This window comes from Agelaius phoeniceus, chromosome 1 (assembly GCF_051311805.1).
Source record: "Agelaius phoeniceus isolate bAgePho1 chromosome 1, bAgePho1.hap1, whole genome shotgun sequence".
In the NCBI taxonomy this organism is placed as follows: Eukaryota; Metazoa; Chordata; class Aves; order Passeriformes; family Icteridae; genus Agelaius; species Agelaius phoeniceus.
The window spans coordinates 104830996-104851497 of NC_135265.1; the positions used below are offsets into that span (position 1 = coordinate 104830996).

A 20502-nucleotide genomic window follows, 5' to 3' on the forward strand; every position below is an offset into this window, starting at 1 on the left:
AGACATATTTGAGCTGTGTCTGTGCAGCTCTGTGCTGTGACAGTGATGTATCATGCTGAAGGCAATCTCAAGAAATTTCAGGACTAGTATGTAAATTTTTCTTGTTTTATATATGACAATTGCAATGGCAAATCTGTGCTAAGCCTTTATTACTCCATGCTTGAAAGGAAACCTTGAGAAGCTATTTTGGGAGGTAGTCCTCCTTCAGTTAGCCCTAAAAATGCTTGCAGTTATTTATTACATTAAAAGAAATTACTTGGTTCTGAACTTTGCATAAATCTCAAAAATAAGTATAAGTACATAATGCAGAAAACTTAGAAGCACTCTGGGTGAAATGCAGTCTGTCATCAACTGAGTTGTAGCTTCATCACATAATAGTTATGTTTGTAGAAGTGTTAAATTTATATTGATAAAAAACAAGATTTTAAGGGAAGACAATTTCTATTTTGAATAGGCATTTTCTTCTCTATTCTAGTGGCTGTAACCAACATGTCATTAAACCATCTTCATGAAGTTGAAATCAAAAAATGTTAGAAATCTCAGAAACACTGGCAATGCCTTGTCAATTAGGTCCAATCTAAATCTCTAGCCAAAGATTCCAGCCTTGTGCAGGATCTGTTGGACTCATGTCAGCCATGTGGCTGTAGGAGCCGTGAGACAACAGGGCTTTGGCAGAGATGTGTTGCTGAGACTTGTTTGAAATTCTGGTGAGTCAGGCTGTTCCACTGCAGTTGTTCAGTCATTTGCTGTTGGGTAGGATGTCATTTCTGGCAGAGGTAACTCTCTGTCTATTACTTCCTGTTCTCCACCACTTCCCTGCCCCCTACAAAAAGATCATTTGACTTAGGGCACAAATTAATTGTTGTTTACCTGTGATGAACAAGTTTTAATTGAGAGGGATTGGATGATGCCTTATTCATAAATAAGATGTTAGACTGACAGTGGCTGGAATGAATGTCAGCACTATGTCACTGTCCCTTTTCTCTCTCTTTTTTTTTAGTAAGTGATTCCTTAATATTCTTATAAACCTCAGTACTCAGCTAAGTGTCCTTTCTTCATTAAAAGAGACAAGATTTGCATGAAGAATAGCACAATAACAGTCACTGTCCCTTCACTCAGTGAACTAATGTGCTATCAACTATTTCTATATTTCCACCTCCCCACTGCTTATTTTATTTCCTTTTATTATGAGTTTCACACTTTGAAAATAAACATTACATAGCAGCTTCTTCTGCTTTCATTTATTATAACCCTGATCCTTACACATCTTTCTGCTAGAATTTCATCAGTGGTCATTTCTTTTTTTTTTTTCATTAGTGCAGTTAACATAATTCTTATCAGTCTTTCACAGTTCTTATTCTGTCCTTTCCAGTCCTGACTAGAGCCAGTCTGTTGTTAGCACTCCTGGATCCCTCTCTTTGCATCCCTTTTCCCTGGGGAGGTGTGCAGCTTGTGTTGAAAACAGCTCTGTCTTCCTTCAGTTTTGGTGCTCCATTGCTGCCACCATACATGTGGTGGGTAGCTGTGCTCAGTCACGCTTCAAGCTATCTTTGGAGTGATTTCCTCAGCAACTGGGTTTGCTCCCTGCTCCATTTCTCCAGACAGAAGTGGCTGCAGTGGCTCGGGATCACAGCAGCTGAGGTGCCCTTGTCACTGGCCAGCAGTCAGGTGGTGCTTGCACACTGATCCCTGTGCAAACACACGTGAGCGCCGAGGAGCCTTTATCCTATCAGCTCTAATTGTTCCTTCTCCAGAGAAGCTAATCAGATTCCTTATATCTCTGTGATGATGTGGTATCCGTCTGAGTGCTTTGCCTCTGGCACAATATGGACAAGCCCTCATTTTCTACTGAAATTGCCTGTTATGACTATATTTCTTCCCCTGTTCTCGGAATCAGTATGTCCATATAATGGTAGTTTGTTATTTAATGTAACTAGTTTCCCCAAGGGCAACAGCCCAAAGAATAATAAAATAATCCATTTGAAGTTCATGCAAACAATGAATCACCTGAACAGCTGTCTCTTTAAAAACAGGGCTGTAGTTTGATGCTGATGTTGTAGAGATTCTTCTTCTTTTGAATATGTTCCCAGATTATGTATTTTATTTTATGTAAGTCCTTTAAACCAGGTACAAAATAGAGAATAGTAAATAATACATAGAGGAAGATTCTTTATTTTTAAGGAGTATGTTTAAAGAAGAGGATGAAATGAAATTGACATGTAAAGTAAAACTTAGAACTCTGAATTAAATTTTTTGAGATTTATTTGCAAGCCTCTTTTGCAACATTTTCAACTATCAATTTTTTTTTTTAATCTAAAGCCTTGTCATAATATTTATATTTCCAGAGATGAAAAGATTACTCTTGTTTAGTAGCCAGACAGAGGTAAAAGTTTACTTCTGGCTTGAATCCTACAGTTTCTATTGTGCTATCCTATATTTCGTAGTTACTCCCTCAATGCCTCTATGATGGGCAGCACTGCAGCCAGCCAGTATGGGGAGGTTAGATGTGATCCAGGTTAGATCTGAGATCAATGTAAATCTCTTACCCTTCTCCTGGGGCTGCCCCCTGCCCCCAGTAAATGCCTGAGATATCCATTGGGATGGCTTCCTGCTCCATGGGGAGGTATGCACCATTCATGAAAGAAACACTAGTTTTTCTCCCCAAGGCATGAGACTTTAGAGGAATAAGTCACATAAAAATTGTTGTTGACTGTTCCTCTGACAGCCCATGGGAATTCTATGCAATTGGGATCTGGGTCCTCAGTGCTGGATTCTGCAGTGGGTTGTTTACAAGTCTCAAATGTAGCATTTAAAATCTGATCTATGGAGGATTTTTTCTCCCCTGGACAAAGTTGATAAGAGGCTTTAAATGTCTCCCTCCTACCCAACATAATGGGATGATAACTTCTGCCATGAATTAATCAAGCTGCTTGTTAAAAAAACATTATCTTGCCACTCTTCTTCCAAATCCTTTTGAATTCAGACAAATTTAACTGCTTTCTCTTCCATAAAATGATACACTAAGGTTAATTACAGTTCAGGAGCACTCTAAGGTATGATTTTGCTGCGTGGTGTTTCTCAGGTCGAAAAGGAGCTGGAGGGCTGCACCTGGAACGAGAGCCTGGCTTGAATTGTTCCCCTCGGGAAGGGGCAGATCAGCTGAGCAATTAAAATGAAGGACTGAAATTGCAAGGCTCTCAGGTGTTGTGCTCCTTTCTCTGCCAGAGGGGAGCAGAGAGGTGGGAGAGTGTGGCCCCCACACTGCATGCTGTGCCTCCTGTGCCCTCAGGAGCAGGGGCCAAGGACATCCCACTGCTGCTGTTCCCTGCCTGGCCCCTTTCCAGGCACAGCCATCCATGTGCCTCCAGCTCTGGGCAAAAAGGGGTGATGGCACTCACCTCCTGTATGTTGGGTTGTCACGAGGATTGATTCAGCACAGTGAGTGCAACAATTACAGAACCTTCTAATGAGGCTGTAGAGATGGTAGGCAGTCAATGTTAGTCATTGTCCCCTTGCTCTTGGCTCCTGTTTGTTTTGTGCTCCTGTAGAGAGGCTTGTGGCAGCATTTCCTAGGGCTCGCTGAGATGTCTGGGAAGAGCCCCACCATACTGTGTGAGCCCTGAGGTACAGCATGGGGACAAGAACTGAAATCATCCTCATACTTCCCTGCCAGAGGGAAAACTGCTGGCAAGACCCCACCAAGGAGTAAAAGGGTCAGTTCTTGTAGTTCCTCCTCAGCTGTGCTTCCCTTCTCTCCTTCCACCTGCTGCACATCTCGAGGAATTATTCCCTTAGTTTAACTACTGTGAACTTATTTTTTCAGGCAAGCATCCTCCAGCTCCCTGCCTGCTGGGTAATCCATGGTGCCTCTGTGTACACACCCTTTGCCACGAGAAAGCCCAGAGGGGAGCAAGCTACTCCCAGCAGTAACAATAAGTAATGTTGCATTTTGCTGTGTCTGTTGAAATTCATAGGTCTGATCTTTTCCTGACTTGACAGACCTCCCATCTCTTGCCACCATGCAGCCCACAGCCACTGCTAACATATGTCCTAGAGGTGGCTCAGATACTCTCAGAGGGGGCATGCTGCCCTTCAGCTGCCTGTACAGCTCCTCTTCCCTCCATGACCTGCCCACGCACACTAACACACAGCTTCCCACTCAGTTCTCTATAAATTTTCTTTGTATTTGTTACACTTCACACTATAGCAGAAGGGAATCTTAAAATGCCTTTTTTCTTTTTCCTTTTTTTTTTTTTTTTCCATAGGGAAGGCTTTAGAGCTAGGAAAAGATATTTTAGTACTTTTCAGAGCCTGAGCTGCCATGGTGAGTGCTGCAAGAAAAGCAAGCACATCACACACTGAAAATCACAGTCTGGTTGAGTGGAGAGGGTTCCCACTGTATGCTCTGTGCGCGACTATTCCTGGAAAACCTGTGAATTTTCTGAGGAAAAACCATTTGGAAGGCTGTGGGAAAGATTTGTCTCTGACATATTGTCTCCTGATTTCCCTTCTTTGAAGAGGGTAGACAGCAGCACCAATGGTTCTACACTGATGACAGCCTAATTATCTAACAAGAGCCAGGCACAGTAAAACCCACAAGGGCTAGGGGAGGAGCAGTTTTCTACTTACATCCCAAACTCTTAGTGTACTCAAAACCAGATTATCCACCAGCTTTCCGCAGTCCTTTTATGAAAAAGTTTTTTCTGCTTAGTTTAAGCTTGGCTTTTTCCTGTTTGGAAAGACAGAACTGGGCCTGCTAATTTAGCAGAATTTGTCGAAGTTGAGGAAAAAATGTGACTCAGACTTTTCCATTGACAGGCCTCCAGCAAAACACTTAAGATTTGACCTGCTAAACATCTAGCAATTGCCTATCTCATTAACTACTTTCTTTTTTTCAGATAAAAGCAACTTTTTAATTTTACTTAGCATTTTCCTGTTACTGAATATCTTCTTATCAGTGAATAGTGAATAGCTCTACACACAAAACCTTGCTTCACATATCCAAATTGCTTCCTTCCTGCTATAAATGGATGTTTAGCATAGTAATCTGGAGTGAAAGGCACAAGATTAGCAATGCAGCCACTGAGAGTGTGTTATTGTGTTGGGCTTTTCTTTGGTTTCTACTTTCAAATAGCTTTATTCCTAAAGAATATGGAAGTTACATTTTTAGCAAGTTGCTGGCTTCTGTACAGAGGGAAAATACCTTTTTTCAACCCCAGTACTGACCTGCCCTTTCTAGTCACCAAGAAAAATACTTTGAATCACAAAAGGCACATAAAAAACCTTTCAATCCTACAATTTTTGTTAATGATATGCTGAATGCTATGAAATTAAGTTTCTACAATTTTTGTTAATGATATGCTGAATGCTATGAAATTAAGTTTCTACAATTTTTGTTAATGATATGCTGAATTCTATGAAATTAAGTTTCCCTATGAATCCTAATTAATTGAAAATCAGGTCCACAATTCATCTGAGCTATGAAAATCAGGCCATATTCCTAAGGAGACATGCAGATTCTTTTTTTTTTTTTTTTTTTTTGTATATTTTCTGTTTCTTGAGCCCTTGAACTTTGTGGTTTTGTGCTTTCTTCACCAACTGTGAAAGCTCGATATTTTTTTCCTTTAACTGGAAAGGTTTTGCAAGCCTCATAAGATGAGCTTTAAGAAAAACATAACGAATTGCAGAAGCATAATAAATAGCAGTCATTGGCAGCTCTAGATCATTCTTCCCTCTAGTGGCTGGATGGCTCTAGTGACAGTAAGTGGAGCTCTTTATTATCACCTCGGGGAATTATTCCCTTAGTTCAGCTGCTGTGAACTTATTTTTTCAGGCTAGAATCCTCCAGCTCCCCTCCTGCTGGGTAATCCATGGTGCCTCTGTGTACACATCCGTGACTGTGTTATTTGACCAGACTTTCAGTTTTTCAAGGTCACCTCTACAGTGTTCTCAAGCTTTTCCAATCCCCTCTGTACATTTTATTATATGATTCCCAGTAGCAGTCAGGTAAAAAAGGTTGACCCAGTTCTGTTGCACTTCTGTGGTCCAACACAGTGATTTATCACAGCTGATCTCTGATGTATACTAAATTGAAAAAGTGATGAATTTCAAGCAGCTTAGCTTGATGCAACACTGTGTTTAGACAGTGAGCAGGAGACCAGTGCTTCTTCCATCTCCTTGGATGTGTCAGTGCATGCCCATACAACAGCAGGCAGCTCAGGTGTGCTCATGTCATTAACAACTGACCCATCCCTTCCTGGATAATTCCAGAAATTGTAAAGCTGCTGCAGAGTTGAAATGCTCAACCTAATTTTGCTTAGCTTCAAGCCCCAGATATATATTTAGTTGGAGGGACAGAATTCAATGGGTTGACAAATTGGCCCTTACCTAACACATCACAAGAGAAACCAGAGTCCCAGGACACTGAGCAGCCCTTCAAAGGTCCCATCCCACCTGCACATGAAGACATACATCAAAAGTATGATTTTGAACATCATACTTTGATGAAATTCAAACATCATCACACAGGTCTCTGCCCTGGTGATCCTGACAACAAGAAATGGATTCATGTTATCATAATGTTGTTTTTTTCCTAACCAAGGTGACAGAACAGTAAAAATACCTGCTAGATATATAAAAGCCATTTAAGGAAGAGGTCCTCTGAGGAAGAGGGTACTTACTCATGTAACAAAATTAAATTATGTAAGTTCAGCGCAAAATTCTGTCTCTCCTCACAAGAGTTGTGAGGCTTTGGGAAGTAATACAGGTTTCATTACAATTTACTTAAAATTGACATTTTAGGCATTAAACTTTTAGTTTATTGAATAGGTTATGGAAGTTTTATTAGGCTGGAGAGCTTTTCAAGCAGTTTTGTCATGCCTCAGAAAAACCATTGACTTGAAAGGATATCATATCCATACCAATCACCATCCATAGTCCATAATGGTTTTAATCAGAAAATATACTTCTTCTCAAGTATCTTTTGACCATCATTCCAAACATTCTTTAGTCTTGATTAACCAGGTATTCTGCTTTATATACAATATCAATCTCTGGAGCTGAAGTGGTTCAATATCAGTCTCTGGGGCTATTTCAGTTGTTCTGTGACCTTAGCTTCCAGTAATACAATAAAAATTTGGTGCTGCTATTCATTTCCATCAAAGAAGCTCATTATGTTTGCTGACTTTAGTTGATCATTACAAAGCCACCTACAGCCACAGAGGTGCTGTAGCGAAGTATTAACACATGTAGTATATTTTCTGAGACTGAGGGGTTTATATGACTTCTCCTCCAGGCCACACAGCAAATCTCAGTCCACACTGAAATCTGAACCCATGAACAACCATCAATTGTCAGTAGTTTTAAATGTCAGCAGATGATATTTATCCAGAAAAATTTAGAGGGGTTTTTGGGGCTGGTTTTTTTTGTTGTGTTGGGGTTTTTTTCCTGTTACGATGTTTTAATCAAAAGCATAGATATCCAAGTATTTTCATCTTCTGAGCAGGACCAAAGGTCATCTGCATCTTCACCATGTATATTATGTTCTATTATGTTATATTTATGAAAAGAAGAGGAGTTGTTCTCTTAACTCCTTCACCAAGTGTTTGTTTGTTTTGTGGTTTAGATGGGATAGAGAGAACACTAGAAATCAGTAAGGAACTAGCTTTATCCCCTTCAATGCAAGCGCAGACATTTGCGCTTTTTAAATTTTTTTTCCATTGGAAAAGAGTAGTGTACCAATTCAATGAACCACATATTTTCATTCCAAGTATGGAAATTAAATTCAAAAAAAATACTTGGAAATAATTAAGAATGCCTACTGTTACAGGTCAAGAAGCTACATGGCTTCCTCAGGAGTTGAGACTTCCTTCCTTTAAAATAAACTGCACAACTCTTCTGGAGTTCCACAGCCCTGAAGGGCATCCACTCTTTGAAATTACTTTTTACATTCTCATTGCCTCCATCTGAATCATTGTACTTGACACTGACAGTGTGATGAATGACATGACAACTGGTTATCTTGTTCCTTTACTAACAGGCCCAAATAAAGATTTCAGAGTATTTCTGGTTCAGGGGATTAAAAACTACCTATTTTAAAGAATTGCAAAAAAAGGATCCCCTTCAGTCCCAAGCAGGGTTTTGCATTATTATGAAGATTTCTTAAGACATTTATTTCTTTGGTTCTTTCATGCTCAAAAATAAAATTAGTTCTACTTTATCAGGATTTATTCTGTACAAGTTTGGCCCAAACAACAGCCTATAACACAGAAAGTATATGTTGGGGTTTTTTTATAAGGAGGCAAAAAAGTCTGAAAATGTGTGTTAAGCATTATTTCACATTTTTTCAACAAATTTCTATTCATCAGAAGATTTTCATAATGGATATCAGACATCAGACTTCAGACTTTGAGATATTTAGTGCTTTGGCCATGTTTGTAAGAGCATTGGCAACACAACTTGCCCAGACCAATATATATATATATATATATATATATGAGGTTGTCACCTCATGTTGTATCTCAGTACAGCAAACAGGTCCTTTTTTAATTACTACAGAACAAAACTGGAAAGACTTTGGAATGGAAAGAGATAATATTAAAATATATGTGGATAACTGGGGTTTTGGAATTAGCTGGGCTTGTTTTGAGGAATTTCTTTTGATGTAAAAGTATCTGAAGGGAAAGTGATTGCTTCTTCTTTTCCTCTGAGGAGTAGCTCTGGTAAAGTTTCGTGGAGAGAAATTCTCCCTGCTCCTGGGGTATTGCTTTTGCTTTGTAAGATCAGTGAGAAAAGGGAAAATCCCCCAGAGCAGCAGACTGATAATCTGCTGCCCAGATTATCAGTAAAGAATTTCCCAGAAACCCTACTGCATACCATCATTTTCTTGTATTCCTTGCAATTCAGACATTACTTTAAATAAAAACACAGGTTAAAAGTTACTATTTCTAGCTTCTTTGGTATGACCGGAGAAATTGCAGGGTTTTATCTTAGTCAGTTTCCCCAAAAATCTTTGCTTTTTTTATCAGGAAGAGACAGCTGCAAGACACATCTGAGCTCCAACCTGTACTTATCCAGACACACCTCGAGAAAATGGCTGTAGGGTAATCCAGGAGCTCATTGCTCTGTGTTATCACACCCCCAACCCCTGTGCCTCAGGAGTAGCTGGATCCTATTTCGAGTCACCGTCTTCCAGGTGTCTGCAGGGAAACAAAATGTACCAAGCGAGAAGCACTTGCTTATAAAAGAAGAAAATGCAGGCTTCTCTTCAGGCATTTTGGACTGCTTGGTGTTCTTCAAACACAAAACAGCTAAAATGGAGAATGCTGAAGTAGCCACTTAGTAAGAGGGCATGCGTGATCTTTCAAAATGACCCCATCAAGAGGGAACAGGAGAGAAAATCCGTGGTCACCACCAGTACATATTATATTCACAGCATTTGGTGGGTAGCATGCTTTGCCTTGTGTTGAATCTTGCTGCCTCAACTTTTCATTTGGACATAGGGTTGTTACTCAGAGACATAAGAAAGTGAGCTCACCTCCTTAGCTGAGTTGGATTTAGGATTATTTCCTTCTCTCTGGGAGAGTTAATAGCCTACCCTCCTCATTGCTTTAAAATGTGCTTGCTTTTCAGTTTCTCCAGTAGTTTGGCTTGTGTTGCACATCTGTACAGATGGTATTGAATCTGCTGCTTTTGCTTTTTCTTGTTTCTCTTTACTAGGTAGCCAAAAGTTTTGAAATGGCAGAATACTGAATAGGAAGTGAAAAATTGCTGCATATGTAAAACACATTTTTTGGAAAATGCAGGTGGCTGTTTATGTATGTGAAGGTTTTGGAGTAATGTTGTTGACTTGCAAAACTAAGATATTTCCCTAATCTCACTGGGAGCTGTTTACGCAGATCTAATCTGGATGTTTGAGAATGTCTTTCTGAAGGAGGTGACTCAAATGCAGATACATGACAGGGCTTGCAGGCACATGGCCATGCAGTGTGTGGGTGATCACTGCCTTGTTTCAAGTCCAAGAGGACCTGTGGAGTTGAAGACACTGAAAGCTCAAAATGCATTGCAAATTTTCAGAAAAACATTGCTCTTTAAATAAATACTGCAGTGACATTCACCATAGCAAATACTTTCCTACTGTTTACCTAGAAAAAAATTATTTGTTGATAAATACTGCCCAATATTGTAACTTGGAGTAGCACGGGAGGGCCTTTCAGTTACGGGAAGTCTGCCCAGAAGATGCCTTTTAGTGAGCTGGAGCTCCATCCTCCCACTGCCGGGAGCACGCCAGAGCTCCTGCATAAATCCTGGTGCTAAGCAGGCAGAGCTGGTTGTGCTGCCAGCTCAGCACACAGCCAGGTGACATTCCTGAAAAGTAGCTGCTTTCCTCTTGTGGTTTGGCAGAGAGCTGTAACTCTTTGGTGTTCCCACTGGCAGAATTAATCAAACTCTTAACATATGAATGGGGGAGACCTGAAAATTTAGCTAAGCAGGTGGGGTCTGAGCTTGTGGAGACTGTGATTTTACAAGGACTGTAACAGGGAATATCTTCTTTATATTCTGTAGGCCTTCAGTACCTAAAGGGAGGCTACAAGAGAGGTGGCCTTTTACCAGAGCATATACTGATAGGACAAGAGGGAATGCTCGAATTCCTAAAATAAGAATTGATCTGAGCAGACTGCAGATGACTTTAGAGTTTCACTAGTGAGGAAAGGTGGCACTGAAGTAACCAAGAATGGAAAGTGATGTGGAATCAGATAGATGAGCCTGGCCTTGATGAGGAGAACTGAAGGAGTGGCTACTGCAGGAAGGAGTGTATAACTTGTGCTGGCAAAGAGTTCATCAAAGCAGTGTTGGAGGGCTTCATTCTCACCCCAGCAAGGTCCAAAGGGCTCCAGGCAAGGCTATGAGTAAGGCTGACCTGCTCAGGCCCTCAGGCAGTCTGCATTCTCAGTCCATTATGTCTGATGCAAGGCAAGATCTTTTCCAGCTTGGGTAAATATATTTCTCTCTGCTGAGCAGCACTGGTTTCTGGGATCACTAGGGCCCATTCAAAAGAGAGTTGAGCTGAAAAAGGCAAGAGCTTTTGTCATGCATTTGGTCCAGGCTCAGACCTAGATAAAATTGCCTCCAGCAAGGACCTCCAAAAACCCCTCTGAACATGTACCCAGTAAGATTGGCAGCAGGGGGACATTAAGGCCTACAGCTTTCCTCAAAGGGTCTTCTTAGAGGAGAACTATTCTTAAGCTGTCTGCTCTTGACAATGTTACATCTTACCCTGCTTCTGGTGACAAGATAGGGTGGATTTGCTTTCTAGTGTAAACAAAAAATGGTTTTGCACAGAAGCAGCTTACCCTGGCATCACTGGATTGAGCTGGTTCATCTGGGTGGAACTATTTCTACCCTTCAGAATCTTTTTTCACTCTCTGGGATGGAAGAGTGCTCACAACTATTCCCACGCACACACACGCACATGGCAATCAGAACCAGCATGGAGACCAGATTTCTGATTAAAGAGAATTGTATAATATCTGTCTTCATCATCTTCCATCTGCTTTTCTTGCCAACTCAGTTGCATATGTGCCACTTTCATGCTGTGCTCTATTCTTTCACTATGTCTAGAAAGCAAGGAGAAAATACAGTATGTCAAAGACAAGGGAAATGTTCCTTAAATACATTAGCCTGTGGTATTTTTTGATGGTACAAAGTACCTGAGAGGACTTTGAGATAAAATGGAAGATTTGTTTTAATGTATACATGAATTTTTATTCAATAGTCATCTTTGTTTGCTAATATTTTAATAACTAAAGATTGCTCATGAAATAAATTCATACAACCTCAATACCTCCACATCCCAAAAAGAGAAAAAGAACCCCAAAGCTTCTGTGTCCTTTGAGAGAAAAGCAGGATTTTAACAAAATCACAAAGTGGTCCCATGATTGATTCTGAAGCTGGCAGTGGTCAGACATGGAGGGCTTTGAAAGGGACTGGGCTTTTTAGAAACATTTTCTACCATAAAACATTGATCCAGTTCCTGCTTCCCTCAAACAAACAAATCGCCAGGACACCATGTGCTTACTCAAGAAGTGCACAACAGCTGGAGATGGAGATGCAAACCCCAAACTGTGGGGGCTTTTGGATTATTTGGGGCTTTTTTCCTTTTTAAGTACTTCCTTCCATTTCTCAAGAGAATCTGAAAAATCAGACCGAGACAAATACACCATTCTGTAATTTCTGCCTCTTCTCAGCCTGGGTAAAACTCTGTGTCACAGGCATGTCCATGCAGTTTTGTGGTATGTGTTGGCTGATCCAAGCAGCAAGGACAATTTCTGGTGTGGTAGTAGAAGCAAATGCCATTTTTCTGTTGATGGCATTGTTTTGCTCTTCAGCAGATATCACCAAGTTTTATAATTTTTTTCTCACACTTGACCCTTTAGCAGGATCTGGACTTAAAGAGAGGTTTTATTGGGATTTATTTTTTTTTAGCTTCAAGGCAGAAACTCCCCATGAAGAGGTTCACTTGTTTAATATTGTGTAAATATAAACAAGAAAGCAAAAGGAGAGCTTCAAACCCAGAAAAATCTGGAGTGGTGAGGGCAAATGCTAAAAATTGTTTATATGCTGCCCTTGTCTCCATCAGTGACATGACAGTCCCCTGTTCACTGCACCAAAAAGCAGCAGAACGTGGATGCCAACACAGAAAAATTACCCCACCCTGGTTGACCCGTGTAATTACCAGGATCAGACAGATGCACATCAGTAAATTGTTCTCTAAATCTTCCTCTCTGTCCTTCAGTGTTCAGTTTGTGTCAGGCTGCACTGGATTATTCTACCTTCTAGCAACACTAAAATGCAAATAAAATTAAGCAGAGAAATGTATGTTGGATGTGCCCACCAGCCACACCAGAGGTGGGACATTCAGCTGAGGATAATTTATCCCCATGGAACCAAGCTATCAGCTGTATGCAGCAAAATTGAGACCTGGGATACTTAACAGTAGTGGTGGCTTTGAGATTTTTTTTTTCTTGGTTTCATGTTGTATGTGGTGTATTTTTGAGGTCTTCTTTGTTTGAAGGCAAATTTTAGCACTGCTGTCTTACAGAAGCATTTGGGACACGTTCCTGGACTTTTACTTTACTCTGCTTTGTCATTTTCTGTTGGCAGAACACAATGCCCATCTGGCACAACACTGTACTTTGTGCTATGATTCTGACTGCTGAACTTGGAGAAGACAATATAGTCTCAGGACTACATTTTATTATATTGTGTCTGGCCTAAAGGGAAAAAATAGTAGTCATGACAAGGCTTGATTTTCCCTTTCTTCATTCAGAAATGAAATGTGATAAGTGAAAGTGCTTTTTATAACGAGCACGTATATGACAGAGTGCATTGTGCATTCCTAAATTAAAAGGAAATATTTGAAACTAAAATTGCCTGCTTATGTAAATCCCTGTTGTCTATCTTCTCTCTGTTGTTTGAAAGACATTTTCAAGGCATAGGAACTCTTCCAAGAATATATTCAAAGTTGTTTCACTGTTAATTGCTAAGACTGCATTTTGAACCCTTTGATATAGAATCACAGAATCATAGAGTGTTAGGGGCTTGGAATGGACCTTAAAGATCATCTAGCCCTCTCCCCCACTACCATGGGCAGGGACACCTCCCACTAGACTAGATTGTTCGAGGCCTTATCCAAATTGGTTTTGAAAACTGCCATGGTGGGGGCATTCACAACCCTGGGCAACCTGTTCCAATGTCTAACCATCCTCGCAGTAAATAATTTCTTTCTAATATCTAACCTAATTTTTCCTTTGTTCAGTTTGTAGCTTTTACTCCTTGTCCTTTCACTACAATTCCTGATGAAGGGTCCCTCTCCAGCTTCCCTGTAGCCTCCAGAGCAAAGCAACTGAGTCTAGCTGCTCTCACAAGTCCCTACACCTACCGACTCCTTACTCTGTAAATAATCAATGAGAGACCAGAATGTGTTTTCATCTGAATTAAATCATGTAAATCATGTTAATATCATGTAAACACAAGCACATCTGTAGCAGTGAGTTAAAAATATTTCTTACCATGCATGTTGGAGCAGTGTGATTGGATGTGTGTGTTTTAAATACTTTCTTTTCTCTATTTGAATGAAAACAGGAGAATAGGCTTCAGTGTGTTGGAAATGTACAGAGCAGAAATCTCAGTGCAGTATGCAAAGATTTCCTTTATACACCTACCTTCTGGTTCAGATGCTTCACTAGAACATGTTTTCTGATTAAATGAGCATTCTCCTCCTGTCAGAGCTTCTCATGGAATTTCTGTAGCATTTTGGCCTCATTGGTGGGGTACCTTGATCTCCTCTGATGCACAGTGTAGATCAGAGCCACTTGCCTTCCTCTACCCAGGGGAGTATTTATTTATCTGCTGGGACTCAGCAGACTCCATTTCTACCCACTTCAGCTCAGGGCTGGCTCCTTCTCTTGCAAATCCCCTCGGGAAACCCAAAATGGCAATCAGCAGCGCAGCAGCAACACAGAGCCCTCATATCTCCTCCTGGTGCCTCTGGCTGTGGTTTTTGGGAAGCACATCCAGTAATGCTGTGCCTCCCACCCTGTGTGGTATCAGTGTGATGCTGTTGTGGCTGTGCTCCCATCCTCTGGGGTGAGGCCTGGGGCAAGGGCAGCAGTGTGGGGAAAAAGCATGGTGCAGCCAGTGTGAGGACCTGCCACTTGTGGGTGCAGCACAGAAATGATGGAACATGCTTGAGGAGCTTGTTTAAGAACCTAAATAATTCACATCCCACTTTGGCCAATTAATACATCCAATGCAGTGAGTGGAGCCAAAAGACCATTTTGTATTGGCCAAAGAGCTGTCCCAAACTCTCAGTCCTTAATATGTTGTACTTATTGTAGAAATTACAATGGCAAAAAGAGAAATTTAGGTAATGCAGGATAAGAGACGGACTTGAACCCTCAAGGAAGAAAAAGATATTTTCATTTATATGTTACTGGTAATAGTAACTCCAAGAAAATTAATTATACATTCAGATCTTGCACATCATACATAGTCAGATTTATTCCTAAGTGGCATATTATCAAAATTTCCAGTGGCATTTCAGCTGTTCATTAAACTTTACTGTAGGACATAGTGACGATTTATTACACAGCTATAAAAGCAGCAGTAATCATTATAAATGCAAGCTTTCAATGTTTCTTTCTCTAGGTTTAAATCCCTTTTGTTCTCCTTTTTTCCCCCACCACTACATCTAATGAAATAGAGATTGTAGCAATCAGTAAGCAAGGAGCCACCTCCTTCAACAGCAGCCAATTACCTCCTCTGGTCTATACAGGAGAGGGAAGTGTTCACAGATTAAGTAGCCCCCTGTAAAATACAGTTCTGGATTTGTGTCAAACTAGCCAATTGCATAGTGAGGAACAAAACCAAAAAAAAAAAAAACCACAGCTGTGCTGAGGACCCACATCTGAAAAAAAAAAAAAAGGGGAACATCTACTTTTATGAGGAATTCCTTTGTTTTGAGCAGAGTTGCAAAAATAATATGCAACACTAATGCATACAGAAAATTCATTTCTATACTCTTTGTGATGGCTTTCCATGCCACTTCCATGAGTATCTTACATGATCTTTACTCTGGCTGCCACAGCAAAATCTTTGTGCTATGGATACTAGCTTTATTGGTTCCACTCTTTAAAGGGCATGTGCCTCAGCAACTGCAGATTTCTGTCTGGCAGTATCTGTGCACTGAATCTTGTGATGTGCTGCAGTCTTCTTGCAAGCTCAGCTAATCAGTGGGCAGCAACAAGCCCCAGGTGACGTATTTGACTAACTGGCAGCTAATCAAGCTGATTTGAATTTTGCATGTCACATATTGGCAGCAAACTGTTCACATCATAATCATAAAATACGTTTTGAACCAATCTAGGAAATGCATTTCAGGCAACGCTGATCAGTTTGCAGGTCTGCAGCGTGGTGAAGTAGCTTACATGCATCAGAAAAATTATGTCTCCTGAATTATTCATTCATTTTTCTTTAATTCAATAACAGGCAATAATTTTTATTCCAAGAGTTATGTGGTTAGTGTTAGTTACCAAAATGCAGTAAACAAATGTAACCATTAGTAACAGTTGACTTTTCACCACTTTTTCTGCCTTTTTTTGAGTTGTTTGGAGTACCACTTATTCTGATGTCTAAAGAGGTTTTGTCATGTGGAATCAAGTGGTGTAAGGAGTCAAAGAGTATGGAAATGGCTGTTGTATTGCACTGTATGCACAGTGAAAATGGCAAGCAAAGGCTTTCTCTTCTTCCTGTGGCAGGAGTATTGGGTAATTAGCAGAAGTTTATGTATTTTTATTAGGAAGTAATTAGCAGCCAGAGAATATGGTATTGTAGAGATGGCCTAGGTTAAATTACAGTATTGGATGATTCAGAAATAGACCCAGTTTCTGAACTACTTAGGTGAGTGATTACACAATGGAATTGTCCTCCCAAAATACATTGACAATTACCAGAATTGTGCATGCCACTGGGAAATTGCTGATACTAATTACCATCATTAGATACTTGAATACAAAATATCTGCAAATGCTTCAGGAATTAGACGTAAAATGGATTCTCTTCTTTCCGGTCAGCTGTGCATGTATGTCTAAAGACTAGGAGACAAAGATTAAGCCTGTAATTAGGTTACAGATTTTTCTTTTATATACCTGTGAACGTCTCTATGAGATTTACATTTTAAAATGGAAAATTTAGTTAATATTTTACTTAGTTTGCTTTGTGATACATGAAGAATATTTAAAACTCAAAAAATACATCAAAGACTCACCCTTTTGATACTTTATTAATTGATGAGTTCTTTCAAAAGACGTATCCCCCAAATTAATTGTATTTCATAGAAGTGTATTTCACTCACTTTTTGGGACTCACGTCTTTGTAGGATGCCTCAGGTTGTGAAGACAGCACTTAGCCAGCACATTCAGAGGATAAAGCATCTCACAGGTGGAGGATTGTTCTAGCTGACTCTTAGCACATAGGGCAAGAAAATAGCAGAAGTACAAAATCCCTGGGGAATGTGGGGAGGGAGGGGGTTGGGGGAGGGTTTTTTGTTTGGTTTTGATTCCTTGTACATCTCACCTGTCACTTCTATTGAAAAACTAGGCAAAGTTATCACTTCAGAAATACAACTGTGACCTTTGAACTTCTAATTTGACATAGTTATGTAAAGCTACTTCCTTGGCATGCATTTTGTGTTGTGGCATGTTAACTTGTGGCTTAAGCCAAGTCTAAAATAAAATTTAAAGCATATCAAATCTTATCAGGTGGCCTATGCTGTTGGAGTGATTTCCCAGGTTAAGGCATACTATGAGTGCGTTTTTCATGGTTTCTATGATCTGCCTGCCCTGTTGGCCCATACACCCTTGAAAACCCCATGAGAAACAGTCCTGTTTCATGAATACATACATGAGAGCATGTCAGATCACATCACCAGCAGCATTTTGAGATTTGGATGTTCATTTAATAAATTTAGAATCATCCAGCTGATCGAAGTATCAGGCCTCTTCCTTCTTTACCCACCTCCCCAGCTGGTTTTGATGGTTGCTGCATTCATCTCTGTAAGGCCACAGGGCTCTCTCTGCTGCTCATTTCAGTGGCTTTTCTTGCTCTTTTAAAATCATCTTGTGAAGTCATTTCAGTGTTGTCACTTCAAAAATCCCACCTAGTGGGGGGGGTTGCTGGAGCTGGGTGCTGTCATTGTCAATACAGTGTAAAATTTTTCCATTCTGCTGTCAGTAAAGAAAATGAATGTGATTTTGCCATTATGCTTAGACATGGTTTACGGAAAATGAAAAGGAAATCCTTTCCAACCTTTTCTCTTCCTTCCACCAAATAAAAGGGTGGCGTAATCCAAATAAAAGTACTGACATTGCCTTTATTTTATAAATATACAAGAACTGTGTCATGACTTGTTCAAGTCATGCTGTTCCAGTGAAAAACATCTGGTTATTCTCACTCCCGGTGAGGCCACTTGGATTTGATGGAACCTCTTTTCTCTTCCTTTCTTTTTCTTTTTTCCCCACCCAAAACTCCCAGGATATCCAGTGAACACTCGCCAAAGCTCCAGATCCGGAGCCACAGTTACCTGAGGGCGGTGAGCGAAGTCTCCATCAACAGGAGCCTGGACAGCCTGGACCCCGCAGGGCTGCTGACCTCCCCCAAGTTCCGCTCCCGCAACGAGAGCTACATGAGAGCCATGAGCACCATCAGCCAGGTGGGTGACCTGCACCTGGGGCAGCCTGGAGAGCCAGTGTAACGCTGGACACTGCTTGCACTAGGAGAAATTGGATTTTGCTTTAAGTGGTGCTCACCAGCCCATTTATCTGCACCTGGGGCAGCCTGGAGAGACAGTGTAATGCTGGACACTGCTTGCAATAGGAGAAATTGGATTTTGCTTTAAGTGGTGCTCACCAGCACTCTCATTGAAGAGGGTTCTTAAGGATCTTGTGCTTAGTGCCTCCAATCAATCAAAAATTTTTGAATGCCTCAAAAGAAAGTTTGTATGCTGAGTGAGGGGCTAATTTAAAATTAGGCTGTTAATAGTTTGTATTCCACAATTTTAATAGAGACTTTATTTTATGCATTCTTTACTTTGTGTACCTCCAAACCTTTCACTTAAATAGTACAAATATTACAGGACATGTATTAAGTGAAAAAATCTGTCTGTATTTTTGCTCTGAAATTCTGTAAGAGATCTTCATGCTCCTAAACAAGAAGAAAAATGAAGTCTACTGTGACAGATTCAGTTTATGTGTTTTAATGTTATAAAATAGTCTGTCCTTGCATTCAGCATGCTTGTACAGTTGAGTTCATAGGGAACAGATCTGAAAGAAGTGCAAAAGGGCCAGTACACCACGGGGCAGAGGGCCAGTAGTTCATCTGCTACATCCTCCAGCTCCTTGTTGTGATTTTTGGCTTGTTAACTTAAGTGGATCATTTGGGTAAATCACTTGGATGAAAGAACTTCCTTACACGAGTCCAGAAGTGCAGCAGGCAGGATTTGTGGTGCCAGATACTGATCCCTAATGACTGGCATACCAAATCATCACCATGTCAAAAAAAGTGTGTAACATCAGTGACACCAGGACTTCAGCTATGGCCCTAACAAATACATCTGCTATTCAATATAGAGCTGTAGCTTCCCTTTCTGCAGTCTTCTGTATTTAGACACTTCAGAGTACTTACCTGTGTATTTTGAAATGAGGCACTTTGCATAGAGCATGGGCTGATGCTTTAAAAAGAGGGTCAGGATGTATCTGGGAGAAAACAGCACAGAAATTCATGTCTCAGAGGCAACTACATCAACATTAGGTCAGGTTACTTATTTAGCTGCATACCTAACACACAAAGCTGTCAGCCAAGAAGTGGTTATCCTTTGCCAAGGTGAACAAGTTTTTTTGGTTTAAAAATGCATTAATTCAGAGATATTTACTTGAGGATTGGATATTCTCTGCTATTGTAAGATTATTCTTTTTGTTGTACTGCCTACTACTCTTCCAGGCTTTTTAAATAGTTTTCCTTTGAAAAAAATATATTTTGCTCTCTGAGATTTTTCAGTTATGTATACAAAGACTCCACAAAGCATTTTTCTTGGTAACATTAATCCTGGAAGAGAATTTCTAATGGGGTTTTTTTCTACCTTCCTAACATAGTCTTATCTTCTCCTGCTAACTTGGTCTTCTACATGCTTGAAAACTAACAAAATCCTCAAGTGATTGTTTCCATCTGCATGTCTCATACAGTGATAATTATTGTGCTTTAATGCCAAGCTCAGGGCTCAATGCTCAGTTTAGAAACATGAGCATCCATTAATAATTAAGCCAAGGTAAATGGTTTCCAGATTCTTAAGACCTGTAGGAAGTTTTTGAATGCTCTTTAACCACCATGAGCACAAGTCTTTGTCACCACCTAGTGTCTGCTGCACAAAGGGTCTAAAGATTCCTTTGCATCTGCTCTCAGCCAGAAATTTTGTTCTACAGACATTTTTCCCCAGCAGCAAAGCTGGTTCCCTTACCAACCTCCCCTTCCTGTATTTGTTACCCTGCAGCTTTCCAGCCACTCAGGTTTTATCAGTGTGATTGCCTGTGGGTTGCATTGATAATGTACTGGGGTTAAGCTGACCCTTCTTATTTTTTCCTCACCACACAATGAAAGTATGATTTTTGTTTTACATGTAATGACCACAAAGACCAATCATTCAACCTCTGCTCTGGGTCCTGGGTCATGTAAAACAGAAGTTGCTATGAGGGCTCCAGGCTTCCCACCAGTTTCAGAAGAGCCAAGAGCCCAAACTCTGCTGAATCTTTGCCAACACCTCTGTCTCCCCTTTTTATACATTATTTTTTTCCCCCTCACAATTGCTGCTATGGGATGTCCCATTTATCTTTCATGTGTAAAGGGATCCTCTAACAGGTCCTGGCCGTTGTGCCACCGTAGCTTGAGAGTGTT

At 40.4% G+C, this 20502-nt stretch overlaps 1 protein-coding gene across 7 annotated transcripts in view; it reads left to right on the plus strand.

Moving 5' to 3' along the window:
- The window catches only part of DLGAP1 (DLG associated protein 1), a 402137-nt gene that overhangs the window by 288152 nt on the left and 93483 nt on the right, over positions 1–20502 (plus strand). For all 7 annotated transcript variants that reach the window (XM_077184530.1, XM_077184523.1, XM_077184534.1 and 4 more), the window contains one exon: positions 18091–18268. In XM_077184530.1, the coding sequence (XP_077040645.1) occupies positions 18091–18268 (178 nt within the window). The remainder of the gene's footprint in view (positions 1–18090; positions 18269–20502) is intronic.